Below are 27,636 nucleotides of genomic sequence, written 5' to 3' on the forward strand. Positions count from 1 at the left end.
TCTCTTTCACTCCTTTCTGAGCCTAACATAAAGCAGAGGTGAGATAAGAATATTGATCAAATGATTTATTGAAATGAGCCTTGAGAGTCTATTTTTTTAAGGTTTGGATTATTATCTGAAATGTAAAATATACAATGTTAAAACTGAATTCCAAGTAAAATATATCAAAATCAAGAACTGTTTCTCTTTGCCATGTCAGTAAAATGAGTACAATTTCAAGTGCAAAAAAAAGCAAAAGGTATGTTAAGCTCATCTTTTCTTTACTATCTTAAAGATTGGTGGGGCTTGGGGTTTTTTTTAGGTGCTGATGCGCGTTCACTTCTTTGTAACTTTCTTTGTAGCATACAAGTACTGCTAGAAGATGAAAGGTACTATTTCCTTTGCTGTTTAATTAAAGATGTCATTGTCTTTGGGGAGTATTTGTTGATCTGACATGCCTCAAGAAAATTCCTTTTGCCTCTCATTATTTCAGGAGATCCACCTCTTTCCCTGCCCTATTCTGTGTTTATTACCTTTGCATTTGCTCCTTGTGTTAACTGCTACTCTGTTATTTACTATATTTTCTTCTTCAGAGCTGTCAGATCCTGTTTCTGTCAGTCATTATAAACTTTCTCACTCTTTCCACCATCTGTCTGCATCCATCTTTTCTCAAATACTTTTCTTTTAAAAACTTTGTTCCCATTTGCTGAATAAAGCTCTTCTAGTCTCTATTCTCTTTACAAAATCTCCAAGTTACTATGATTACTTTTTCTCCAGTATCTCCCTGATATTTTCTCATTTTATAATGTCATCATTATTATTTAACTTCCCAGCCACATGTCTAGATATGTTCTTCCCATCGCTCAAATATACGACTGCTGATGAACCAGATGCAATGCGATTTTATGGAGCAATCATGGCAAAATGTTACAAGTGGCTTTTAGAAAGTTCTTTCTATCCTTTTCTATCCTAAGAGGGTCCACCACTTTATGTGGCAAAATAAAACAGAAGTAATCTGTTCACTTTACATGCCTTTATAGTCAAAAGACAGACAAACACTGTAATTTCTACCTGCTAGTATATTATTTTCTATAAATTCAGTTTTCTACAGTTAATAACCCTGAAAGATTTGTTTGTAAATGAGAAAATGGCTATATCCAGTTAAGATTTTTCTGAAGTTCTGTTATCTTACAACCTGATTCTGCCTTTACTGATAGCTGAAGATTGAAAATAGAGCCAAGGAAGCTAAATGAAAGCCCAAAATCTGGCATCATCTGAGTCTCCACATGAAGGTATTGAGCCACAAACCAAGGGATCCTGTCTGAGATATGCGTGTCACAAGATTAGGGATCTCTCCACACCTCAACCATACTAAAAAATGACAATATTAATGAGAAGCATAGGCACCATACCCTTTTTATGTTTTTCCAGGAGATATCAGAGCTGATCTCCTGTTGGAAAGGGGACAAGTATGAAAAATCTGCCTGTGCCCCTCCTGGGATTACCTGTGTAGACCTCCACGGCCTCCACAGTCCTCCCCACCAGCACGTGTGGAATGGGACCTCACATGGACAAAACCTACATGGAGAGGCCACTTTTATATGAGTCCTTGTGTAGACAGCTGGAGAGACTGAGCTGTAAACTGGAGGAACCTGTGCCTGAGTTCATTTTTCCAAGAAATGGGTCTGCTTCCAACATCATACTCATGCTTACTGTTGCTAAAGCAACTCAAGTGTTAAAAGATATGTATATGCATAACTCTTTAAAAGTCTTGGTACTTCTTACAGAAGGGAAAGACTGCAGCAGATTGAGGGAGAAATCACACTTAGTTAATGGATGGTGCATCCATTAATCTGAAGGAAAACCTTATCTAGGTGTTTGCACCCTTTCACAGGTGAAGAGTACCTTTTGATGACATTAACTCTATGCCATAGAGAAACCTGACAACATTCTAAGCAACATGTTGTAATACCAAATTTATCATCAGCTGACTTTATGCAAAGTTGTATCATCTTTATATAAAGAGGCCAGCTATAGATACATGCCATGTGCAAAATTAGATAAAACTGTTGTTTTCAGGAAGAAAAAGTGGTATGACATACTTAGGAATATACTGACTCTTGTCAGTAGAGGAGGAATAGCTCCTCAGGCTAGACTAGGCATCACATCAACAGTAAAGAACGAAGACATGCTTCTCAATTCAGCTAATCTGCATATTCTGTAAAACTAAGAAAAAGTAAAAATAGCATTCTTTGGTTTAGAAAAACCTACAGAGCATATTATTGGAATTTCTTTTTTCTAATTCACACTCCATCCTCAAATTCGGAAGCTTAATCATATGAAAACAGAGGACCAAATTCACTCATAAGAAATGGAAATTCAGTACCCAGGGATGCGAATCCAGCTTTGAGACTTTTTCCCATGTGTCTTTGTATTGCTGCATACACCGAAATGTGTGTGTGGACGTTGAGATTCATTATATGTTTTGTCTGAAGGAAACAGTTATATTCAGAACTCATGAGAAAAAACCCCACATGTAAATTAATTCTATTGCCATTTTCTCCTGAAATATTTCATATTATATCTCTGAATATTAAATAATGAAGGAAAAGCCCATAATAATCAGAGAGTCATGTGAATTTACAGTATTGCAAGTTTATGCACTTACACTAAAATCCCATAGAGTAGCAAAGTTCATAGCACTTGCTTCTTCAGCTCTTGGGACAGTTTTTCTAGGCAAAGAGCCATATGGCTTACCCATCAAAGCCTGGAATGAAAAAAATGAGAGCAATTTACATTTTAAAGCAAAATACCAACAAAGGGAATGAACACTGATCTGTCATTTCTTAGGAAGACTTGTTTTATGCTCCTAAACTCCTTAGTGAGGATGACCTACTTCTCCAATTCCTTTCATTGCTCCTCACACTAGTGATTGAAACTATGTTTAAAGTATTAATGGTGTTTTCTAAATTTAAAGGGACGTTCCAATAGTATCAATGGATTGTCCAGTTGTGCCTCTTACATTCAAATGCATCACAGAAGTCCAGATTCCTCTGATGAATGGTGTTTGTCTCACAGACAAGACCAGAAGATTCCTTTTTCTTGCATTATGGATTTTGTTGTTTTTCTAACTGAAATGTATGGGAAGATGCTAGGGATTCAGTTTTTGGATTCTGATAGTCCCACTCTCGCTGGCGAGATGCTTGCTGAACCACAGTATATGTCCTCACAGAGTCCTTTCCAGGGTCCTTTACCCTCAAAACTGTTGGGCATTTTTTCTGTTTTGGCTTCAGTGGAAGACGGATCATGATATTGAAATGTTTTACTAGGAAACTGTTTGAAATTCCCAACTCTTTCTCATCTGCTGGAGAGGAGAGGAGACGAGAGGAGAGGAGAGAACGCCAAACAGTGAAAGCAGGGAGATGGTACAATAGTTTTAATTCCATATAAGTCCATTTTTAGGAAGAACTTCTGGTGGCTCAAAGGAACTAGAAAAATATTACATTTTCCATAATTGATTTCTGCCTGAATTATATTTGCTCTGAGCTGCACTATTAAGAGTGGTGCAGCACACAGCACAAAACATGAGAGGTCTCTCTTGTGACTCTACAGCCCTGTTGGGCCTTATCAGCACGTGAGTTTTAAGGCAACTGAAAAGCATCAATAGTGCCTTAGAGTCAAGATACTGCACTTGGCTGTTTCTTAGTCCCAGTTCCTCTCCTTAGTTCCCCACAGCAAAAAAAAAAAAAAAAAAAAAGAACACCTTAATAATTTTAAATGGAGCACAAAGAGTTTACAAATTTATTTAAAGATCCATTCTTACGAAATCTTACTGCAAAGACAGAAAATCACATAACAATTCTCAATGATAATTTAAAATATTCCCACCTCAGGCACCATTACAAGTCCAAAGGTCAGTCCAAAGAGAATCATGTTTATCCCATACATCCAGCGCAAAAATATGAAATAAGATGCCACTGATGAGCCAAAGTGACCTGTAAAAACATGAGACGTGAAAAAAAGGGCAGATAAGTTAGATCTCATGTTATTTTACCTTAAGATAAAGTTGTTCAAAATTTAAAAATCAAGGGAGGTTTTTCATTTTCTTTATTACTGTAATTCTAATAACTTTTTTTTTCCAGATTGCACACTAGCATTCACTGACCTGACAGAGAAAACAGAAGCAAAAAATATAATACAGAGTATTTAAGGTCATGTAAAAGCTGTGATATTTACTAATATTAAATCCTCTAGCAGCAGGATTGATTCAAAGCAAATCACACTTTTTTTCTTTTAATTTTTGTCTGATGTGGGTTATAAGCATTCTTGACATGTTAAACCAGCACCAGCCCAGTTTTAACAGGAAGCAGCACAGAATTAGCCAGTGGGGATAGTCTTTCCAAGGGCACAAAGTACTTGCAAGTGCTGCTATTGGAGTGCTTACCAGAGCTGTTCACCAGGGAAGACCAAAAAGATCTGCAAGTGTTTGTACCCTTTCTTTCCCTTACTTTCCTGTTTATGTGTTCCACCTGCACCCAGGTGTGGAGGCAGTTCCACCACCAGGTGGACAGATGAAGCCTGGGGTCCACCTGCTCTGGACCCCCGACCAGACCTATGCAAAGAAGAGGCTGTAGGAGAAGGAGTGACCGCTAAGTGCCTGATTTGACTGACACTCTGCAAGTCAGGCCAAACAGAAATAACGCTTCGTATTCAACCCCAGCTTGCTGCAGCACCACTCTGCTGAGTATAGGACAGCTGGCAGTTGGGTTCATCCATCTGTCAGATTTAGCAAAATACCAGATTACAGTTCCATTACCAGTGCTTCACAGGAAAAAAAGTGACCTTTCAACAGGTTTGTTTCACACACAGTCTAGTTAAGGACCCTTTTACACCTGATGACAAACAATGATTGCAAACAAAGAGGAGTTTACATTGATACTTCCACACCATTTCACAAGCCTTGTAACAGATCCTTCCATTCTGTAAAATGAGGTTAAAATGACTGGTATAATTTGGGGCACATATAGGCACATTTTGCTATAACAACACAATCAGTAGAAAAATTACCACAAAAGAAACACTAGTTTAAAAATCCTAAAATGCATAGTGACAGGTAAAGCAGTTGTACAGGCCGAACTCTGTGGTGGTGAACTGAGCCAATGCATTTTACATCATTAGATTTCCAAGAGTGATCCTAACAGCCTACTTCATCTGTGACAATCTGATGTCATTTGCTGCTTGTTTCACTGTACTGTCTCCTCCAAAAATGAGCTGCTATGTAGACAATGCTCCTTCTGATTTCCTTTGTGCAAGCATATTTTGCCACACGAGACTGCAGCCCATAGGAACTAAAATGACTAAGGACTTGCCACAAACAATACTGTCCAACAATAGTATCTTTTTAACTATTGATCCTGGTGTCCAAGTCTAGTGTTTAACCATTTTCTTCAACCACTCCCCAGTGTTTTGGATGGACTGAAGAATCCAGTGGTTACATGCAAGGTGTTGCAGATGTCAACAAGATTTTCTAAAGGGTTCAGTGTGCTGCATTTAACAAGTCTTATGTAAAGTCTTAAGCAACCAAAGATATTTTTTCTGCCAAATTCTTTATAAGCAGTATCAGGCACATCCAGTTCCTTGTCTGATGTCACGTGTTTAAGTCAGTAGTGTTACTGTCATTTTACAAGGGGCTGAACTGAGCCCCAAAAGACAAAGCCATTGGTGCTAGAAGTCAAAGGGGACTCAGGTCCTTGCTCAGTTTAGAGCCATGTAGAAACATGCCTCCCTCCCCTTGCAGAGTTGCTTCTGCTGTTTCTTTAACACAACTGTACGTCTGAAGACAGCAATTGTTAAGAGCATTTCATTCCGTGGATTTCATGACAGTTTGTTTAATGCCAAGAGATAGAGGAGAACTCTTACCCTTTTACTAAATTTGATACAATATGACCAGTGTAGTACATGTCCTACATACATATAAATTCAGAAGACAACTAAGTTTTTAGAAAAAAGTTGAAGTGGCAGTTTTTTGGTCTCAGTGACTCAGTGTATCTTAATCTCTACTCTTCCCTTATACAAAAAATAGCTTTTTTCCATTTCAGTTTCCCTCACTTTTCCTTTTTTAATATCTAAACCCCCCCTTTTTCCTGGAATGTGGCAGCTTTATCAGTGTCATCACTAAGAGGACCTTGATGTTAGTACTACAAATTTGCTGATATGGGGTACACACTGAGAGCTACTGCTTGGATTAACCAGAATCAAATAAACTGTGACTTAAAATTCTTTTCCTCAGCAATATTTCAGAGCTGTTCCCTTGAAATCAAGATTTATTCTACGCTATAGAGTTTTGGACCAAACTGTGGTTTAACTCTACTTCTTAAATTACTAATATTCAGATAGAGGATTGTTTGTGCACGTAGAAGCAATTGCAGCTTGCCTTAGCAATACACTGAACAAAAATTAATAGAAAAAGAGAAACTTCACAGTATTACCCCTTGAGGTTATGAAAAGGTACTATCCCAATGTGATTTTGGGGCCTTCCAGGTGACAGCAAAAATGTTACTCATTTCAAAAGAAAAAATACATAGATATAAAAAGCAGGACTGGAAAAATGACCCTGTTCTATTTTTGCATTCTGATTTTACAAGGAAAGAAATGTGTCTATTGAAGCTATTACTAGTGGAACAGCTTGTACGAGCACTAGTCCTTTACAGAAATTTGCAGAAACATTGCTCTCACAAGTCCTCAAGATGTCTATCATGTGTCCAGACCAGCAAGAGACCACGTGCATCTTGCTGCTGAGTTTGATTTTAACTACACATATGCAGCAACTTCTTTCTAAACCCCACCACAAATGAGTAGATAATCTGTTCAGCAGTCTGTAGACCGTATGTTTAAGGACTTTACATAAATTCTCCTCAAGGGCTATTTTGCTGTCCAAAACTCCACAGAATTCACAATTTTTCCGTTTTTCATTTTTCTGTTCTGCTGCTGTTCTGGTTATTGCCTTTTGATGCAACCCACAGCTTCTTCCAAAGGCAACTTCTCTAAAATCAGTTTTGATTGCACTTTCATCTGCATTGCATCAGTGGCAGAGCCTTACTCGGGTACCCATGCAGTTAAGCTAAATTTCCTTCAAAGAGAGGGGTGCAGTTTAAATTCATCGCTGGAACTAAAGCACAAAACTGACTTGTTCTAAAAACCTACTTTCCAACATACCCATAGGACTAAGTACATAGTGTTGCTTATGCCTAATATACAGGGATATCTAGGACCACTATTGTTTTTTCTATATTGTATTATATGGTTGAATATGAGAGAAATAACACCAAAATACCTCTTACGTAAGGCTCCAGATGATGAAAAAACATCACAGAAATAATTATAGTATAAATAAAGACAAAATAAAGTGAAGGAAGGCAATAGCTAAATGCCAGCTCCACTTTTTCAGGATTAACTTCAACACTGGCTCCTAAACTGTTACCTGTAGATTAAGGATTTTTATCTGTAAGGTGACTAACACTCTCACAAGGAAATTTTCAACTAGCTATACTATCAAACTCAATAAATATTAATGAAAGATAAATACTCATTGATTTTATACTAAACATTGAATAGAGACATGTATTTCTAAAGTATCAAAAAAGCAATTTACCATTTTGGTACACATCAGGGATATGATACTAGATACTATACTTCATTACCTTCCATAAATACTTACTTTCAATCTCCTTAATTTTCATTTCCCAGGGTATGCAGGCTGTCTTAAAATTCTCAAAATCCCTTTGAAATTTCATCCATTTCTGAAAAGGGTCACAGACAGAAAAAAACACCATCATCTTAGTGCTCCGATGCTCAGTTTCCCCTTGAGGTAATGTAACCCCTTAATCACCCACAGTATCCTTTGGCAGAGACCACTGCAATAGAAGCACTAGCTTATGAAGAACCATCTCATTTTGTTTGTTCTGAATGTCTCCTACTGGCTTTGTGTGAAGTCCCTATTTCTTCCACAAGAAGAATGATTAAATAATCCCTTCCTTTCATGCCATTCATTTTTTTTAGAATTGTTTCTGAGAATCTAATTTGTTATTTTCTTTGCTATACAAAATTCAGATCTGGAGCTCAAGCTGTGTCATTTAATTGCAATTACTTTACCCAGCAGTTTTTCTACTGCATAAAAATAACTTCCGTAATTGAGCTTCCTGTGACCAGCTGAGTTTGAAATCCTAATAATCTTTTGTGAGTATTAATGCTTATGAGGTGTGACTACACAACCGCTCACAGAAAATCCAGTCTAACTTAGGGTAAATCTCGCCACAGCAAGTAGTCCTGTGAAATATCCTTAGCATCATTCTGCATTGGCATTTTAGTTTGGGGCAAGTGTGCTTTTGAAGTAAAACTCCCAAACCATCCCCATTTACCACACTTAGATTTGCATTGTAAAGGAATATCAGCATAAAACTAAGTCCAAAAATGTACTTGAGGAGTGTACTTGAGCAGTATGCTAATCCACATCCACAGGTACTGGGTATTTAGTCCTTGGGACCACACAGGATTTAGCCCAGAGAAAGACCTGCCAGAACACATACTGTGTGGACCCTGGGTCCTCAGCAACCACTGTTCAGCCTTTTGGTCACAATCCTACAGAGCCATCCTGCTTCCTAGGATATATGTGGCCCTAGAGCCTTGGCTTACTGGAGATGCCTACAGTATTTTTTGCTGTGGGGCAAAAAGACACTTTTTGATCCTTCACAGAGGGCTGTCTCAAAGGAAGGACTGAGCTTTTGACTCAGTCCACAGAAAAGCCTAATCTACACCAAGAGAAAATAACTTTCACAAGATATTAAACTCTGGCAAACTCGTAAAGATTTTTGCCTTGATGACAACCCTCAAACAAACTGTGAGCTTGCATTAAAAATCTTTTCATGCAAAAGCAGTGGAAATAAAAGTGTTAAAATGCAAAGAAAGACAAGGAATTCTATTTTGGAAGATGGATACGTATGACAACTATCTTCAAAAAGCTCCCCATTTACATTACATTAAATTAGTGAAATAATACATTTACCTTGGTCATCATCACTTTGTATGCATAGAATTTTTTTCCTTTTCCTTTTCCAAGAGCACCTTCAAACTTCTCCACAAAAAGCTGGGCTTCCCTGGAAAAGAGAGATGTAGATGATGCTACGGTAAACATTATATTGTCTCTACCATAGCAATGTAATTTTTTATGTGTTCTAACTCCTCATAGAGTTTTGTATAATCTTGTTCCCTTAGTAATGTTTAGAAAGAAAAGCTCTGAGATTTTGTATTTCACAGAAGACTAGTCATATGTACTGCAAACAGAACAGGCAACTTCAGTCATCTGTTCTAATCCAAATGCATTTGGAGCTCTGCAACCTGCCTGCATCTAGTTGATGTCATCAAATATTTTCAGTCACAGTGACTTTCTTTTTCAGTTCAGCTGCTGCCCATTTGTGCCACTTACAAACTGTTATTTCTTCTGGTTCTACCTAATAAAAATTTTTGTCCAGATACCTAAGGGAATTTTTATTATTTTTTTTTTTTAGAGAGATATGTCTACTCTAGAGCCTTGGTTCCCCTCTGTCTACCCTTCTCAAGACTAGATTTAATTCAACTCTTTGGAATTTCTGCATGTATCTGTAACCATTCTCGGAAACATTTCTTAGAAGTATAGCTTCAGCGGTCCCCAAAACACTAAAATTTTGCTTACAAACATATGGAAGTTAAACAACAACCTGGTGATACAAATATGAAAGAAAGATTTTTAAATTTCTTTAAAAAGGCATAATGAACATGGATTAAAAGAATAAATAGATGAGATCAAAAGCATATTAATATTTCTTCCATTTCATCTCATTTTCATTTATAACTATGACTTTCATGTGTGTCTCTATTAAGAAAATGTACCCTAAAGGCTAAATGTCCTGATCTAAACCACTGGAAAATAGAGTAAGATTTCCTAGCTGTCAGTGTATGCACAAGACTGTATAACTATTTTATCATCACACTAGAGGACTGCAAAGCATAGTATATTCTATTAGGTATTACACTAAGCACTTGGGAAAAGGTAGACTTTTGGGAAAATGTTAATTGTGATACATGTCTCTCCAGAAGGACTACAGGTAAGTTCACTGAGTGAAATTAATTATCATGCTTATATCTTTCACTCACATATTTTATGTAAGCAAGCAAAAAGGTTGTGTTAAACTGCAAAATCTGATGATAGCATTGGCAGAATGGTGGTGTAGCTGTGATAAAGGAGAATTAATATTATGTGAGAAGGCGGCTATTAGCTGTATCATAATTTATCTTAACTCATGGTTAAAAATCTCAATATCTTTAAAAATACTCTGCATTTGTAGTAACTGCAAATCCTTAGTTTTACTATCATTTGAAGACCTTTCAAAACCTTTCCCACTAGACACCCACCACACCAGCCTCTTTAGCTCGCAGTACCAAGGCTGTGAACAACCTTTTGTTTCTACACTTCCCAAAAGGGCGCAAAGTTGAGCTACTGAGTTTAGCTTTCACTCTTTGAGAGCTTTCCCTCTTCAAGAGCCCTCTGAGGGCACCTTCCGAGAGCTGACACCTAAACCCAGCTGGTGAAGGATCAGGACCAGTGCTAGTTCACCTGACAGCCCAAGAGTTCAGCATGCCTTTTTTCCTACCATCTGAGATCCTGTTTTCTCCTTCAAAGATGCGGGTTGCCAGAAGCAAAAAGCTACACACAATGACATGAATCTCAATCCAATCCCTGTTCTCCCCCTGCCCCAGCCTCAGCACAAGGCATGCACAGGTTCAGATTAAAAAAAGATAAAATACCGAGCCACCACCCCAGCCATACATCCCACCTATTCACCACTTCAAAGTGTTCCTTGGGGATCAAGTCAGTGTCTTTTTAAGGCTCCAGATCCCTTATTTTCAATTCAGCTCTTCTGGATCACATTTATATTCTGGATTTTGGAGTCTGATCTTTCTGTACTTCAATTAACTTTGACACTGATTGAGCCTTCTTTATTTTCCAAGCCACTTTGAGTCTTTCAAAGATTTTCTAGCTCAGCACTTACATCTCATTCTTTCATTTTGATTTTCAAAAAATTCTACTCTTGAATTTTGTACTCTCAAATAAGTCAGAGAAAACAGAATCTTTCACCTTCAGGAAAGTAGTATCTGAGAGTACCTTTTAAATCCATGCCCTCAGGATTTAGAATCTCATTGCACTGTCAGGAGATATAAGGCAGTCTTAACAGCAGATGGCAGCTTCCTCATAAACTCAGCAGTCAGTGCTGGAGCAGTACCATAAAAGCAGCCAGAATCAATAAACTGGACATGTACCAATCTCACAACTCAGGATATCATATTCTGGACTTAAGAGAAAAACTTTCTACAGCCACTTCCATCCCCAGGTACTTCATGCAATGGAGCGTGTTCATGAAAAATTACCGAAATCAAAACCTACAGAGCTGTAGAAAACCTGTGTTTTCAGTCACTAATTATGTGCAGTTATGTTGCAGAATATGAAGACTTCAAATATTAAGTTGGTTTTTTTACAGTGAAGCAGTAAGTTAGAAATTTAAGGGGATAATATGAAAACAACCATTAACACATAAAAAGTCCTACATAACAGATATGAACATATTTTGCATCTGTAGCTGAACACAAAAGTTCTCCACAACGTGTTCTGCTATAAAATTAAACTAAGTCAAAACAATAAGGAATTTTCCACAATGAAAGTCATAAAAAGGTTTATTTTAAACTCTTAATCCAACCCTTCTGTTCACTTGTTTGAAATGTCTTTTTACTAGGTTTTCTACAAAAAAAAATAGTATTTTCTATCCCTGTATGCTTCCTGGTCTCTCCATCAAGCAATCTTTCAAGTTAGTGTTAGCAGTATTTGTGCTTTTTTCCAGGACAAACCAAAACATTGCTTTTTGAAGGTGGTGATCGGCATCTCCAGGTTCAATGCTGCTGACCCTTCTGAATGCTTCCCTGGGTTTTACTTTGCCAGTGGCTGAGGTTTCATTTCTTCCTGCACCCCTTCTTCCCCACACATGTCAACTAAGTCACACATGCAAGACCAGTTGGATTCATGCATGCACAATATCTGTGAAGCTACTTTAGTGTTTCATGAAAGAAATATGAAGCAACCCCTTTCATTTTTTATATATTGCTTTCCTGTACTTAAAAATTTGTTGTATAAATCTTGAAAAAAATCAACTAACTCCAATTGGTAGGCTTAGAGTATTATTTTAGTTTTCCATTTATACTGTATTTGCATTGTAGTCTAGTTACGATACACTGACTTTTGGAATTAAGAGGACTTTGGGCATTAATGCATCTTTCAGACTAACTATGACAAGAACATATATCAAATATGCATTAAAAACTGTGGCTATTAATATTTCCCTTTCTTGTGAAGTAATAGCCAAAATTGGCCCATAGTTAATACTCATCGCATAGTTAATAGAAAAGTAGCAAAAGCTATATGGTCCAAAGCTATGGTCCACTAGAGTTGTGGTGGATGGAGTTAAATCCAGTTGGCGGCTGGTCACAAGTGGTGTTCCCCAGGGCTCGATACTGGGGCCAGTTCTCTTTAATATCTTTATCAATGGTCTAGACGAGGGGATCGAGTGCACCATCAGTAAATTTTCAGATGACACCAAGTTAGGTGGGAGTGTTGACCTCCTTGAGGGTAGAAGGGCATTGCAGAGGGATCTGGACAGGCTGGGGGGGTTGGTGGGCCAAGGCCAATGGTACAAGGTTCAACAAGGCCAAGTTTCCTGGTCCTGCACTTCGGTCACAACAACCCCATGCAGCTCTACAGGCCTGGGGAAGAGTGGCTGGAAAGCTGCCCAATGGAAATGGACACGGTGGTGTTGGTCAACTGCCAGCTGAATGCGAGCCAACAGTGTGTTCAGATGGCCAAGAAGGCCAATAGTGTCCTGGCTTGTATCAGAAACAGTGTGGCCAGCAGGACCAGGAAAGCGATTGTACCTCTGTACTCAGCACTGGTGAGGCCGCACCTCAAATACAGTGTTCAGTTTTGGTCCCCTAACTACAAGAAAGACAATGAGGTCCTGGAGTAGGTCCAAAGAAGGGCAATGAAGCTGGTAAAGGGTCTAGAGAACAAGTCTTATAAGAAGTGGCTGAGGGAACTGGGGTTGTTTAGCCTGAAGAAAAGGAGGCTGAGGGGAGACCTTATAATTTTCTACAACTACCTGAAAGAAGGTTATAACAAGGTGGGTGTCTGTCTCTTCTCCCAAGTGAGAAGTGAGAGGATGAGAGGAAACAGCATCAAGTTGCACTAGGAGAGATTTAGACTGGATATTAGGAAAAATTTCTTGACTGAAAGGGTTGTCAAGCATTGGAACAGGCTGCCCAGTGAAGTGGTTGACTCACCTGGAGTCAGCTCCCTGGAGGTATTTAAAAGAGGTGTAGATGTAGCGCTAGAGACACGGTTTAATGGTGGACTTGGCAGTGTTAGGTTAACTTGTAGACTCAATGATCTTAAGGGTCTTTTCCAACCTAAGTGATTCTATTATTCAATGATTCTATGATTATTATGCAGTTGAAAGAAATGAAATATCCCTTTTTTTAAAAAAAAAAGAAAGAAATTATTTTGTGAAAGAAAAGAGTGAGATTCTTCTTTCATTTTTGGAATAAAAGAAATCAAGTTACCTTTGACGTTCTACAAGCATCTCTTACCTTTTGGTGTGTGGTGAATTTTACCAATCACATTCTAAATAGCATTTTCATACTGCTCACTTAGAGACTCTAAGTATTCCAAGGGAACACCACTACATGCAAATATACAAAGGAATTATTAAGTGCCTCACAGCAGCCTATCTGCTGCATCCATGAATATAAATGCAAATCTCAACAACGACTTGATCCTATGAAAAATTCCCACCAGAGTTTTAATGAAATATCTGAAAAGCAAATTCAGTGCAGAAACAGAGCTTGAAAGAGGGCCTCTGGGTAATGAGGGAGAACTGTGTGCAGTTATGTATACAGAAACTCTAACTACCAGACAATGCTGGGGCCATCAAACAGAACTTATTTTCCTTCTCCCCCTCACCTTTTCTTCCCTTAGCAGCTCTGCAGCAGATTAGTCCTGTTGACCTCTGTGATTTGTAGTTTAAGGAGACCTTTCCCTGACTTCTACTTAAGCTTCCTGGATTTCAAAGTTCAGCAGTGACTTGGTAGCAGTCAGTCAAAGAACAGGCTTGCAATGTCCTTTCCATGTCTGTGACAAATGATCTTTTTTATTAAACATAATCCAATATGTTACTTAATTCATGTTTCTACCTTGATGTCTACACTCTCTCACTGACAGATCTCTGCCCGTACTGCCCTGCAGACTTTCTCCTTTCCTCCATTTCTTTTGTGCTAATTATAAAATGTGAGGACAGAAAGAAGATCAAGCAATAAAAAGTATTCATAAACCCATAAAACTCTTTCAGAAACCACAACAAGAACCAAAACCACATATATATGTATACACACCTACTTGGAAGTAATGCAACTTCATTAACATGAGGACGTGTCAAAAACAACGCAGAGCGACAAAACTGAGCTTTGTAATCACTGGTATCATGTGTTATAGGTAAATTACCTATATCACAAGATACGCCAAAGTGTGCCCCGTTAGCTAACTGTGAATTTAAAGAAGCTTCAGAGAAACCTTATTAATTGAATTACAGACACAAGGAACTAATAAATGTTGCATGGGGCTGGGCATTATTGTCCCAGAGAAGACCAAGTTAATTATTAATACTAGGTGTGGAGTTACAGCTTCCAAAGTGGTAGGTGTACGGTACTTTGGGCACTTCAGTGTTACAGAGAGAGGATGAATTACAGCTCTCAGAGGCTGCTGCTAATGAAGAGGATTCAAGTGGATTGCTCACATTTTTCAGTAACAGTTCAGGAAGGTTTCAGTCTCCAAGATGTAAAAACTCATTAAAAAGAAATGTCACATCAATATTGATCACCCAGGACTTCTCCAAGTCTTAAAAAGATTGGCTAAAAACTGACCGCAAAACAACTGTTGTCAGGCACAGCTCACTTGAAAAGCAGTTCGGCAGTAATAATGAGCAAATTATAGTGTTATTTAATACCCTGCCGGCCTCCAGGACATCCAGGCTGGCCTCCAGGACTGCCAGTATATTCACAGTAAGAGAGATGAAATACTGATTCATTGGAGTACAAAGAGCGCATCCAGAGATGAGGTATTTCCACCATCCCACATGTGCACCTTATGTATCTTTGGGTTTTGTATACTTATAAAATATTCTGGTTCCAATTCATCTGTCTTAATGGGCAATCTAAGTCCTGTAATAAAATAAATGATGCAAAAAAAATACTGAAAAATCATCACATTATATTCTATCCCTGGCATATGAAGGGGGGACAGCTCTGCTCTGCTCTGTTTTGCTTAGAAAAACCAAGAAGTTCTCACGGCTCTCTTTGTGGTGCATATTTAATTGGAAGTCCTTTAGAAAGCCTGAGCTTGACATTTGACTGCCTTTTTCTTTATATTTTCATTTCACTCGTTTTGATAGTTTCCTAACTGGTTTGTTGTACAGCTTTAAAGTGAGACTATTATTGGCACATTTCTGGATTCTTGTGCTCGATTCTCTGATTATACATACTATAATAGACTTTGTTGGTGGATACAAACGACATAGTTGTTAATAGTCTTTACTATTTTATAACACAGAACTACTATACCAGAGCCAAACACAGTAGCACAGCTTTTAAACCTTCCCCTTCCCTTCATATCTGTGCAAAACCCAGACAGGAGAATGCACAGACAGGGATGTAGTGCCCAAAATCAGACTCTCAGAGGTAAACTGGGATAGCTTTCCCTTGAGTTTTTCCAATTTGCAACATCTGAAGCTGCGGTCTGTGAGTTTTATTTTTTTGTAGCTTTTTCTAATCCAAAAATATCTTCAATAGTTTACCACCCTCTCTAAATCTCAGTCTTGTAAATAATGATTGATGGTCATTATCATCTGATGGGTCTTCAGATAATTTTGTGTTGGCCTGAGTAGGCAGTGTCAAAGGAAATGTGCACGAATTACCATCTCCCACAGAAAAAGCCCAACAACACTAATCACAAAACATGTAAACCAGTGGCAGAAATACGAAAAGAACAAGAAAACTCTTCTGAAGCAGAATATATTGAAAATAAGAAAAAGTCTGGACTCCAGCCACACTCACAGTCTCAGCAGCACAGAGCACTATGTCCCCAGCCCACAGCCTAACGTGTCCATTGATTAGGGCCTGGGAGAGTGGTGATGGTGTTTCCTGCATAACATCTTTTCATTCCTTCCCGTGGTTTCTTCCTCCTCACTTTTTTCACATCTCCAGACCTGCAAATTTCTGACCAGGATGTCTCAAGGTCAGGTTAGAGTCTGACAGTGCTGGTACAGCTTAATTTCAAACTGCAGAGGGACACTGTGCAGCAAAGCAGTATTCTCAGTCACGGTTCCTTGGAGAATAATCAGGAGCTGTTTGAAATGCATCTTTCTAGACACAGGGATGTAAATTAGAAATTACAGCTGATCTAATTTACCAGTGCAGCTCTATTAGGAATGACATTTCAGCCATGAGTATCTCAGCCAGGTTTTGACAGAAGGCATTTTCTACAGAGCACCTAGTTCTGCACCTGTGTTCTAAAGTTATCCTTCATTCAAGAATTTTCAGAAAAAAAGGAATCGAGAGAAAGATTAACTAATTTACAAAGTTACAAATTCACGAAGTAGTCATTAGAGCTAAGTGAAAATCATCTTTCCCAACCTGTATTTTTTAAGCTGTGAAAAAAACACTCCCTTAGGAGAAATTGGTTTTAAATCATCAAAGCGAGGGGGTTGTGTAGTCTTGAAAATGCTTAAACAAAATGTTTCAACAATTTAAAATTTCTTATCACTTTTTTAAAACACAAATTTTAGTGGAAAATAAATCTTTCCCCAAAAATATTTTTTTTCTGACAAATAAACACTTCTTTTAAATATTTAGAATGAAAAGTTCTAATCGGCCCTAATATTCACTTTTCAAAATAATATGAAAAAAATGTAATTTTTTGGTTTTATCTTTTCATGAATATGTAAAAAATCCTTGAGTATTCCTGCAGAGCACTTTTTTCCAGTCTTGGAAAAAAATAGGTGCTAATATAGAACAAACATGGAAGTTGTGTTTGGATCACAGTAAGAACATTTCTCATAATGCTGAGAAAAAATGTCCAATGAAGTATCTCTCTGTTGTGGAAGCCAGAAGACAAAGAAAAGAGAAATTTCTTCTTCTACTTCTAAGAAGGTAGGCTTCTTTTCTTTTTTTCCCACACATCATATAATAACCCCCTTTAAAGTACTGAAAAGTATTAAAGCCCCTTTTAAGTACTGAAAGACTGCAATAAGGTCTCCCTGGAGCCTTCGTTTCTCCAAGACAAACAACCCAAACTCTCAGCCTCTTCCCACAGGAGAGGTGTTCCATCCCTCTGGTCGTTTTTGTGGCCCTCTTCTGGACCTTCTCCAAGAGGTCCATGTCTTTCCTTTGCTGAGGTCTCCAGAGTTGGAGACTAGTCTCACCAGAGTGGAGCAGAGGGGGAGAATCACCTCCCTCAACCTGCTGGCCATGATTTTTTTGATGCAGCCCAGAATGCAGTTGGCTTTCCAGGCTGCAAGTGCACATTGCTGGCTCATGTCCAGTTTTTCATCCAACAATACACCCAAGTGCTTGTACTTGGCCTTGGTGAATCTCACAAGGTTCACATGGGCCCACTTTTTGAGCTTGTCCAGGTCCTTCTGGATGGCATCCTGTCCCCCAGACATGTCAACCGCACCACTCAGTGCCATCTGCAAAATTGCTGAGCATGCTCCCAATCCCATTGTCTACATCACTGATGAAGATATTGAACAGTACCAACCACAGAATGGACCCATGAGGGACACCACTTGTTACCAATCTCCTTCTGGACATTGAGCAAATGACCACTAACTTTCTGGATGTGACCATACAGCCAATTCCTTATCCACTGAATAGTCTACCCACCAAATACATATCTCTCTAATTTAGAGACAGGAATATTGGGGGGGACCACATCAAAGGCCTTAGAGAAATCCAGATAGATGACATCCATAGTTCTTCCCTTGTCCATTGATGTAGTCAATCTATCGTAGAAGGTCACTAGGTTGGTCAGGCAGGACTTACCTTTGGTGCAGCCATGCTGGCTGTCTCAAATCACCTCCCTATCCTCCATGTCTTTTATTGTAGCTTCTAGGAAGATCTGTTCCATAATCTTTCCACGCACAGATGTGAGGCTGACACGTCAGTAGTTCCTAGGGTCCTCCTTTCTACCCTTCTAAAAAATGGGTGCAACATTTCCCTTTTTCCAGTCACTGGGGACTTCCCTTGACTGCCATGGCTTTTCAAATAGCATGGAGAGTGGCTTGGCAACTACACCAGCCAGTCCCCTCAGGACTCTAGGATGTATTTCACCAGGGCACATAGACTTATGTATGTTCATTTTCCTAAGGTGAACCTGATCTTCTCTTGCAGTGAGAGGGACTTTGCTCCCCCTATCCCTGCCCTGAGGTCCCTCAACTCAAGTGGTGTGGCAAGAGGGGTTGCGAGTGAAGTCTGAGGCAAAAAATTGTTGGGTACCTCAGCCTTCTCCTCGTCCGTTGTTACCAGTTTGCAACTCTTGTTCATCAGGGGGAGTACACTTTCTTTGACCTTCCTTTTCTTGCTGACGTACCTGTAGAAGCCGTTCCTGTTATTCTTTGCATCCCTTGCCAAGTTTAACTCCAGCTGCGCCTTGGCCTTCCTCATGCTATTACACAATCAGCTAACATCTCCATACCCTTCCCAGGATATCTGTCCCTGCTTCCACTGCCTGTGAATGTCCTTCTTGTCCTTTAGTTTGACCAGCAGGTCTCGACACATCCATGCTGATCTCTTGCTATCCTTTCCTGATTTCTTACACCTGGAGATTTAGCGCACTTGCGCTCTATGGAAAGCATCCTTAAAGACCTGCCAGGCCTGTTCTGTTCCCTTGTTCTGAGGGGCAGTTTCCCAAGGTGTTCCATTCTCTGATTCCTTGAACAGCTGCAAGTTTGCTTTCCTAAAATGTCATCTTTTTAGAGGAACACACATTTCCTTTGAGGTATTTTGCTGGTGTTTCCCTCTTGGCTCCTATTACTTCAGGAGCCCCTTGCTCGTCTCCCTAAGACTTCAAGTGTGCTGCAGTGTAGCCAGCACGTCTCAGAGCTACGGACTGAGGGCCCTCACTTCACCCCATCCCTCTAATCGTGGCATGTCATCCCACAGCCTGTTACAGGCACGCCTGATGTTATCCCCTTCCCCCTTCAAGCATAGTTTAAAGCTCTGACAATCAGTCCTGATAGCTCGTGGGCAAAGACCGTCTTCCTTCTTTGAGAGAGAAGAATCCCATCCAACACTAGCAGGCCTGATGCTGTGTAGACCATCCCATTATTGCAAAATCCAAAATTCTGGCAGTGACACCAGCTGTGGAGCCATGTATTAATAGACTGGATCTGTCTGTTTCTTCCAATGTCACTGCCCACAACTAGAAGGACAGAGGAAAAAATTACCTCTGCTCCAGCTTCCCTTACCAACTGTCCCAAGGCCTTGAAATCTCTTTTGATTGCCCTTGGACTATGTGTTGTAGCTTCTTTGCCACCCACGTGGAAGAGCAATAATGGGTAATAGTGCGAGGGCCATATCAGGCTAGGAAGTTTGCTAGGAACTAGGAATTTCTTGGAATGCTGTGACGGAAAATTTGCTATAAAAATGGAAGCTCCATTCATAGTAAGAATACAACAAATTTTAACTTTATGTACATGGGGATCCTTCTGTTATAGACTATGGAAAATAAAGTAATTGTTATCTGATTATCTAATCTGCTCATCTGTTTTTTATGAAATTTCTCCCAGCTTCACAGTGCTTCTTACACTTTACATCTCCTAGGTACTCTTGTTCTCTTTTATTCCCTTCCATGTCTCCTTCTTTCACAACGTATATTCCATTTCCTCTTTGTAACTGTATCTTTCCCAAAATGACCTTACCTTCTAGAAGGAAAAACTTTTAGACCTTCTGCATCATATTTCATATGCTCTCTCCCACCATTATGTCTGTGTTTTCTATCCATATCAAAAACTTCTGCAGGAGAGACCATCTTTTCTCTGTTAGATGTGTCTAACAAAACACAATTTTGTTGGTGTTTGAGCAATACTGCAGTGAATGAATTATTCAAAACAGAGGAGCATAACAGTTTTTGGAGAAAGAATAAAATTCTATGAGTTTACCCAGTTTCCTGTGCTTGGTGGAAATTTAACTGAAAATGGAAACTTAATTTTTAGCCTTATTGAAAATGTAGTGATAGGTTTTCTAGGGCAAAATACAGCTTTATATGTGGCATACCTAAAAATGCATGAAAATGTGGGCTCAGTTTCCAAGCAGTTTGCTTTTCTCGTAAGTTAAAAAAAAAAATCTGCTTTTCTTCCCAAACGTTTAGAATGGAAAGATAAATCTTGTTTTCCTACCCCGGTAATCTTGAGGTATTCCTGAAATTCCATCATTTTTCTTGAATGAGATATTAAACTTACCAAAGGAATAATTTACCAACATTAACCTAACTGAAGAAAATGAAAATTTTTCAGGGGGGTGTAATGAAAACTTTAAAAAGAAAAAGATCTGAGTTTTTCATATTTGATTTCAGATCTACAGAGACATGAAAGCACTGATGTGCAATACCATTTACCTCCACTTTCTGTGAAAGCACATCCTGTGAAAAAGAGATTAGAGATGGCTTGAAGTCAATTGTGTCAGTAAGTGTAAAAATAAAGTGAAAGTTCAGAAAAACAGTGCAAAGTGCAGAGCAGGATGGCAGATATTCACTATGGATCAAACCATACTTGAGGACAGACAGCTTCTTTTTCATCTTCCACGGCTTGTTTCGTAGCGTGGCAATTAGTTTCTTTTTTTCTTCTACCTCTTCTTTCAGCTTGGCCAATTCCTCCTCTGTAATGGGCTCCTCCTCAGAGTCAGAATCAGAGCTTCAAACAAAAGTAGGAACAAAAACCATCACCAAAACTCGGAAAGGACAGAAGTTTTCACTGTTGCACATACTTGGTGTCACTTCTTGTTAACTTCGAAACCTAGATAAATGCCTTCACTGTTGCACAGAAGGGAGGACACAGTTCACGTAGAATTCTTACTAGTTTTAGTATGAAAGGCAAAGCCTGCACACAAAGTGCAGATCTACAGCGGAACCAGTACTACACCCAGAGCATCCCATGGAGAGTGGGCAGGGCTCCTGGGGAAGTGTCTCACAGCCACTGATTGTTCCTTCAGGAGTCACCAGCCTCCTAAGAGTCCAACTCAAACTCACAATGGGCAAATAAGGACACTATAACTGCAGCCATGAAAATGAAGTTGCTCACCCCACATCAGTGTGCCACAGGAGAGAGAAAAGACACCACAACCACAGCAAAGACCAGTTTAAACACTAGATGACAGCCCTAGATGACAGAGATGGGAAAGATTCAAAGCTGGAACCCAGCAAGGTTGTAATGTGTCCTGGCACTCAGAATAAGCAGATGCAATAGTAATGGCATCTCCAGATGTGTTGTGTTTTTAATCTGAACTTCTTATCCATGCACTGATTTGTAGTGATTTTGGAAAGCATTGCTGATTAAGGCAATGTCCACTTTCCTATGAAGGACAAAAGGAGAATATTTATGAAAAGTTTCAAAGCAAACAGATACAATAAATCAAAATTCTTTTTCCAATACAAATTTCTCATTGGTCATCTACCTTTAGTTTTCTTGAAATATACATCATTATAACAAAAGCTACAGGGGATCAGGTTAAAAATTGCATACACAGAGGAGTTAATTTAGCAAAGGAAAAAAAGAGATTCTCATAGCTATCAGATGCCCTGCTATTAAAGACTCAATGCTGTTTACTGAAAAGACTGTCACATTAGAAAGGTAAACCCATCAGCCATAAAATTTTAGACTTTATGTGTCAAAAAAAAGTGCCACAAAAAATATAAATCTTCAGAAAGAATGATTGCTGCTGAACACCAGACATATTTATTGTTATTCCAGAATTGTGATGAGCAAGTGAAGAACTATATGAAAACTTAAGTTAAATGGATGAAGGTCAATAAAAAGATTTGTGCCTACAATTTTGAGGCATTATTATGCAAAAAATTCGTGTCTTTAAGAAGAACAGAAGGATTAAAGGAATCTGGTTTTGAGAGAGCTTTAAATCCTTAGTTGTTACAATCAGCTGTTTTGCATTTTATAAAGTGGGCAACAATGTGCAGAATATTGAAGATTTCCTTTGACAGAAGATTGCTGTGTTAAGCAAAAATTGAGGCATGTGGTTTTATGAGACTGCAGTGAGAATAGTGGGAAATAAAAGTGTGGAAGGTGCTAATGCAGTGAGCTTACTGAGGAAGGGAATCTCAGCAGAACACAAGAGGTAAAGTAGGGACAATATTGACTCTTGTGCCCATTGCCCACTACTGCTTTATTTGTCTTTGCAAACACATCTCATCTTTCATTCTTCACTTTCCTTTGGAACCCAGAAAATAATAAAAAATCCAAATTTCTAAACGTCTTTAAGAAAGCAGTATTTTCAGGAGTGTTTACACTGTGCAGTGAAACTTTCTGCAGTTACAGCAGGTTTTTCCTTTAGCTCAAGTGGTTGAACACTATGAGATTCAAGCCAGGAAATCAGAATTCTGTCTTCTGCAAGTGAAAGTCTCAGCCTTTCAAGAAAGGTTGTGATTCATATATTTGAAGGCCAGAAGGTTTCACCACGACCTTCAGGCTAACACAGAGCATAAAGCATCACTAAATAATTTCACATCAAGCCATCATCTTCCTTGGCTTCAATTCAGTGCACACAAAGCATCTTTTCCTAAGCCAATAGAGCTCTTGAAAGCAATGGTGCTTCCTTAAATCACACACGTAATGAACTTGCTCATGCTGTTCATCAGTGTTTTGGTTTATGCACATATGAGGCATCTGTGTTTTTGTTTTAGTATCATCTAGTTTTTATGGACATAATCTACATTTCTCATTTTTTTTATCAAAATTAGATGAGCTAAAAATTAAGCTAAATTTAGAGCTTGAGCTCTAAAATTAAGATGAAAATCTTTTCTTGGAGCTCGGGTCTTTTCAGGGAAATATTGGTAGTGCTTTAATAGTCCAGAGTGGTGAGTGAATAAATTTGACTACATTTCTTCCTACTTTTTTGTGAAAATTCTATTGTTTATTGATAATTCCCGTAATATCCCCTGACACTTAGGCCCCTTCAGCAATCTTCCTGCTAGCATGTGTCACTGGACTTTTGCATAAGCTTTATACTCTTGAGTATTCTTACTAAAAATCAGTCGATGTGCTTACATATAAGCCTATACAGTAAAAACAGAAATTGCAGAGGTGAGGCAGAATATAAGTCTCGTTCTCTGAGGATCTGTAGCTGAAGTGACTGCATATGGTTACTATCTAAGACCAATCAGTCACAATTAGACAAGCCAGTAAAGAACAAAGTAGCATTACAATCTAGGAATATCAAAGATCTTCACAGTGAAACTATAAGGAGCAATTTATCAGGAATATTTTGGGGATGATGGTTATGAACAGTGTAGAGCAGGCCTTCCTCACACCCTCATTTGAGGAAGCAGTCAGCCACATCAACAAGCAATAGCATCTAAGAGCAAAAGATTTAAAACTCACACAGAAATAACTCCTTTCGCCATGGAATTACCCTGTGAAACTCACTGCCACAAATTAGCAGAGATCAAAATAATCAGGTTAAAAAAAAAAATAGAATCCACACAAAGTTCATCTAGCATTCTTTTGCATCCTTTATGAAAAATACTTAGGGCATAAAGGGCATAGAGAGGTTTTCCTGATTTAGGTGAAAAGTAGGGGGGAGGATGTGGGTAACAGCACCAGATTCTACTGACTTGTACTGTGACCTAGCCAAAAAGGGCAGTGTTTGTAGAGTTTAGCAAAATCCACAATGACAGCAGACAATACAATATTATCTCCCTGTGGAATAGTATCACATTTAATTTTACTTTTCTTTTTGTTTCAGGGTTTTTTGTTTTTTTCTTTGTCAACTTCTTATTTTACTCTTTATCATGATTTTTCATGCTGAAATATCTTGGCAATTAAAAAAACTACATCAGCAAGATGTACTTTTAAACAGTATGTAGCATTTGTTGTGATAGGTACTCATAGACTTGCTAGACAGGCTATATTTCTATGCTGCCACCCTTCTCTTTTGTCCTGAAGGTTTGCAAATCCTTTTTATCTGAATCACAGCTGAACTGATTACCAGCCTATTTTCCTTTGTTCGTACATTATTTTTGCTTTTCTTTTAAAAGTCTTTTAAAATATTCTCATATTTATTACTCTTTAATCTTGTCAGCTGGTCCTCTAAAAGTCTAAAAATATAAGGCTCTTGAGGTATCTTCCAGACCATCCTCAGTTTCTCCTCAAATGTTATGCTTACTACTTCAAGAATAAAATTTTGTTCCAGGTAGCAATTTCTAAATCTTTAACCCAAACACATGTATTTTAATTCTAAGAACTTTGGAAGACAAACATTGTGGCTTCATTCAATTTTATATTTTCAGTGGTCTTTTTCTATTTAATGTTCAATAAATGTCTACATTGGAAGAGAATAATAAAGAAGCATGGATTGACACATTCAGGACTATTGCTATATGAGAACAGAAAATTGCACAAAGGGGTATAATTGGGACCACAATGAAGATCCAGCACAAAGAAAGATTTTAGGCATTCTTCTAGGGAAAGGAAATGAAGTAGAAGTATATTGAAATGGGATCATGGGCAAATTCATGCAACAGTATGTCTCACTGTATTTTTTTCTTTTCTTTGACTCCTGCTGTGCTCTCCAGTGATGCATTTGGGAACACAAACAGCTGTAGCAAGTGCTGAATGGGGGAAGGGGAATGTCTCTCCCTATCCACTTGAGATAAGCACGCCTAGCTCCATTTGCTCTATTATACACCATTCCCAGGGGTCGTTTCCTTTCAATAGCATGAGAAGGGACAGGGAGCAAGACAATTGCAGGATGGCAGAAAAATACAAAATAATTTTCTGAAGTGCTCAGTGGCAGTGGGGTCTTTCCAAGACCCCAGGTTGCATTACATGCTTTGGAAAAGTGAATAGTAATATTTTAGAGGGAGTGAATGAGAAACAGACTGGAAAATGCCCTCTCAGTCCTTGTTCTGGGTTCTTGAAACTTTGGCACTGATCGTTTATAAAAAGCTGGCTCAAACATAAATTGGAAACAAGAACTCGGTCTTGTGAAAAGTGTCAAGATTTTAGTTCTGCACTGGAAATAAAACTAGATCTTGGGTTTTTGGAAGGTTATCAGCTCAGGGTTTGGAGGATTTCAGTTTTGGGGAAAAGAAAAGCAGGAGAGATCTCACCTGTTGTCACCTCTCTCTGTCATTTGCTCCCCTTCTCTGTCACTTTCACTCCCTTTCTCCAGAAACTTAGGGTGTTTCACTACAATATGGGTGACCGTGGCTTGAGTTTCTGTTCTGCCTGACCAGATTTGGCCTAATCCTCAGGATATTGGCAGTCCCAAAAGGGACTGGTCATTTCCCAATGTCCCACCCTGGACCTGTGACAAACTCATGCCTTGGTTTCACCAAAGTGGATATCGCTTTGTGGAAAGTTTCCATTTCAGTTAGCCAGCATTTCCTCACTGCAGGAAAAAAATATCTGTGCAGTTTTAATTGGGCTGCAATGAGTAAGGGAGTCATAATGACTTTTAGCATTTCACAGCTATAAATGAAAGCAGGCTTTATGCAAGATAACCGTGGGTCTATATTAAAAATATAATTTAATTACCCAGATCCTGATTTCTTTTTGTCTTTTTTCTTCTTGTTGGCCTTCTCTTTTTTCCCTTTCTTATCAGGCTTTTTGTCCTGTTTCTTCTCATTTTTGCCTTTCCCACTTTTACCCCCTTTCTCATCTTCCTCTTCTTCATCATCTTCCTTGGACTTCTGATCTGCCTGGTTCTTCCTGGTTTTTGAAGGGTCTCCCTCAGAATCACTGCCCTCATTTCCAGCTCCTCGTCCGCGTCCTCTACGGTTTCTATGCCTGCGATGCCCAGCTCTCCTTGTCCCATCTTCATCATCCTCATCCTCCTCACCACCATGCCTGGCTCTCCCTCTGGCATGTCCCCTTCTAGTTCTCGGTGTTGCTCTCTTCCCACCTTTATCTGTGATGGAGAAAAAAAAGCACACGAGAGAAGGCAGTATGTTAGAGGGAGACCTTTCCTCCTCCTTCATTCATACAGGTAATCAGAAAACATTTGAGTGTGGCCTCAAAATAATCCACACTACTGACCTGTTCCTTTGACATTTTCTTCATTCTCAGCTGCACTGCCTTCTTCATTGTCAACATCACTGCCCTCTGTGGAGTGAAAACAAAGGTCAGCGCATGTGAAGTGTGTACCAGTCATTAGGAATGCAGGGGTTTTAAGAAATTCTTGACAATTACTGCATTGTACTCCCTTACACCATTTCACAAACCCAGCTTTTTGGAACGTGGCAAATAGATTTCAAGAAATAAGACGAAGGCAGAAAAAGTTAACACTTTCAGCACTCAAGTAAGTAAGCCCTAAAGTGATGCCATGAAGAGCTCCCTCTCATGGAGCAAATATGTAGGACAGGAGGACCCTCAAAAAGGAACACGATAGCAATATCCTACAATTTGGGGAAAAGAACAAGGAAGATGAAAATGCTTCTCAGAGATTTTCTTAAACATGTGAAAGATAAGCACTGGCTGAGATTAAAAAAGATTATCATTTTCTGATTTGACTGATTAGAGGGCACGAAGGTTCTTAGCTGCAGCACAGCAGAAGAACATGGTCCCAGAAGAAAGAGGAGACTTACTCTCAGTTCCAGCAAACAAATTTTCAAGCATAGTGACAAAAGTTGACCCAGATTGCTCATATGCTGTACCACAGTCCTCTTCTTATCACTCAGGAGATGATAAAAACATTGGAGACTCTAGACAGAAAGCCTATTTACAGAAGCAAGTAGTATTTCCACTCAGAAACATCTTTGGGTTTGGGTGGATCTCTTGCTTAAGTTTTTCAGTCTCAATAAGTTCAATGCTGTCTCTGCTACCCATCAATAATCAGGAAAGTATCCAACTCATTTGCCTGGTACACCTTGAAACTGGGGTCATGTACATATTGAGAGAAAGAAAAATGCCACTCTTTCCTACACATTATATCCCTCATAATATTTAATTATATCCTCACTGCAAATATTTGTATGAGCATATTATTTAAGAGGAACTCTTGAAACTGCTAGTGGTATTCACCAGAAATGTTTCTTCAGAAGAAATCCAACTAATACCTGAGAAGCTAGGAGCTAATAGGCTCTCTTGACGTATCTTTGAGATTGTACATGTGGGACAGCACTTGAGACACATCAGTGAAATAACTAGAAATATATAGTAGGAGGAGATTAATGAGAAGACTATTACCATAAGTAGAAATAGGCAGCTGTCATTCCACTCCTATATACCATGTATGTTCCGGATG

At 38.8% G+C, this 27,636-nt stretch overlaps 1 protein-coding gene across 2 annotated transcripts in view; it reads right to left on the bottom strand.

Annotated features, from left to right (window-relative positions):
- Positions 1 to 27,636, bottom strand: part of TMC1 (transmembrane channel like 1) — a 59,725-nt gene that overhangs the window by 26,510 nt on the left and 5,579 nt on the right. Inside the window, exons 2-8 of one of the 2 annotated variants that reach the window (XM_054186115.1) lie at positions 26,430 to 26,495; positions 25,929 to 26,295; positions 20,934 to 21,074; positions 9,041 to 9,131; positions 7,697 to 7,778; positions 3,868 to 3,974; positions 2,648 to 2,746 (exon numbers count right to left, since the gene is read on the bottom strand). In XM_054186115.1, coding sequence (XP_054042090.1) covers positions 2,648 to 2,746; positions 3,868 to 3,974; positions 7,697 to 7,778; positions 9,041 to 9,131; positions 20,934 to 21,074; positions 25,929 to 26,295; positions 26,430 to 26,495 — 953 coding nt within the window. Of the gene's footprint in view, positions 1 to 2,647; positions 2,747 to 3,867; positions 3,975 to 7,696; positions 7,779 to 9,040; positions 9,132 to 20,933; positions 21,075 to 25,928; positions 26,302 to 26,429; positions 26,496 to 27,636 lie in introns of both variants that reach the window. The other variant, XM_054186114.1, reaches the window with a different exon arrangement.

This window comes from Rissa tridactyla, chromosome Z (genome assembly GCF_028500815.1).
Source record: "Rissa tridactyla isolate bRisTri1 chromosome Z, bRisTri1.patW.cur.20221130, whole genome shotgun sequence".
Classification (NCBI taxonomy): Eukaryota; Metazoa; Chordata; class Aves; order Charadriiformes; family Laridae; genus Rissa; species Rissa tridactyla.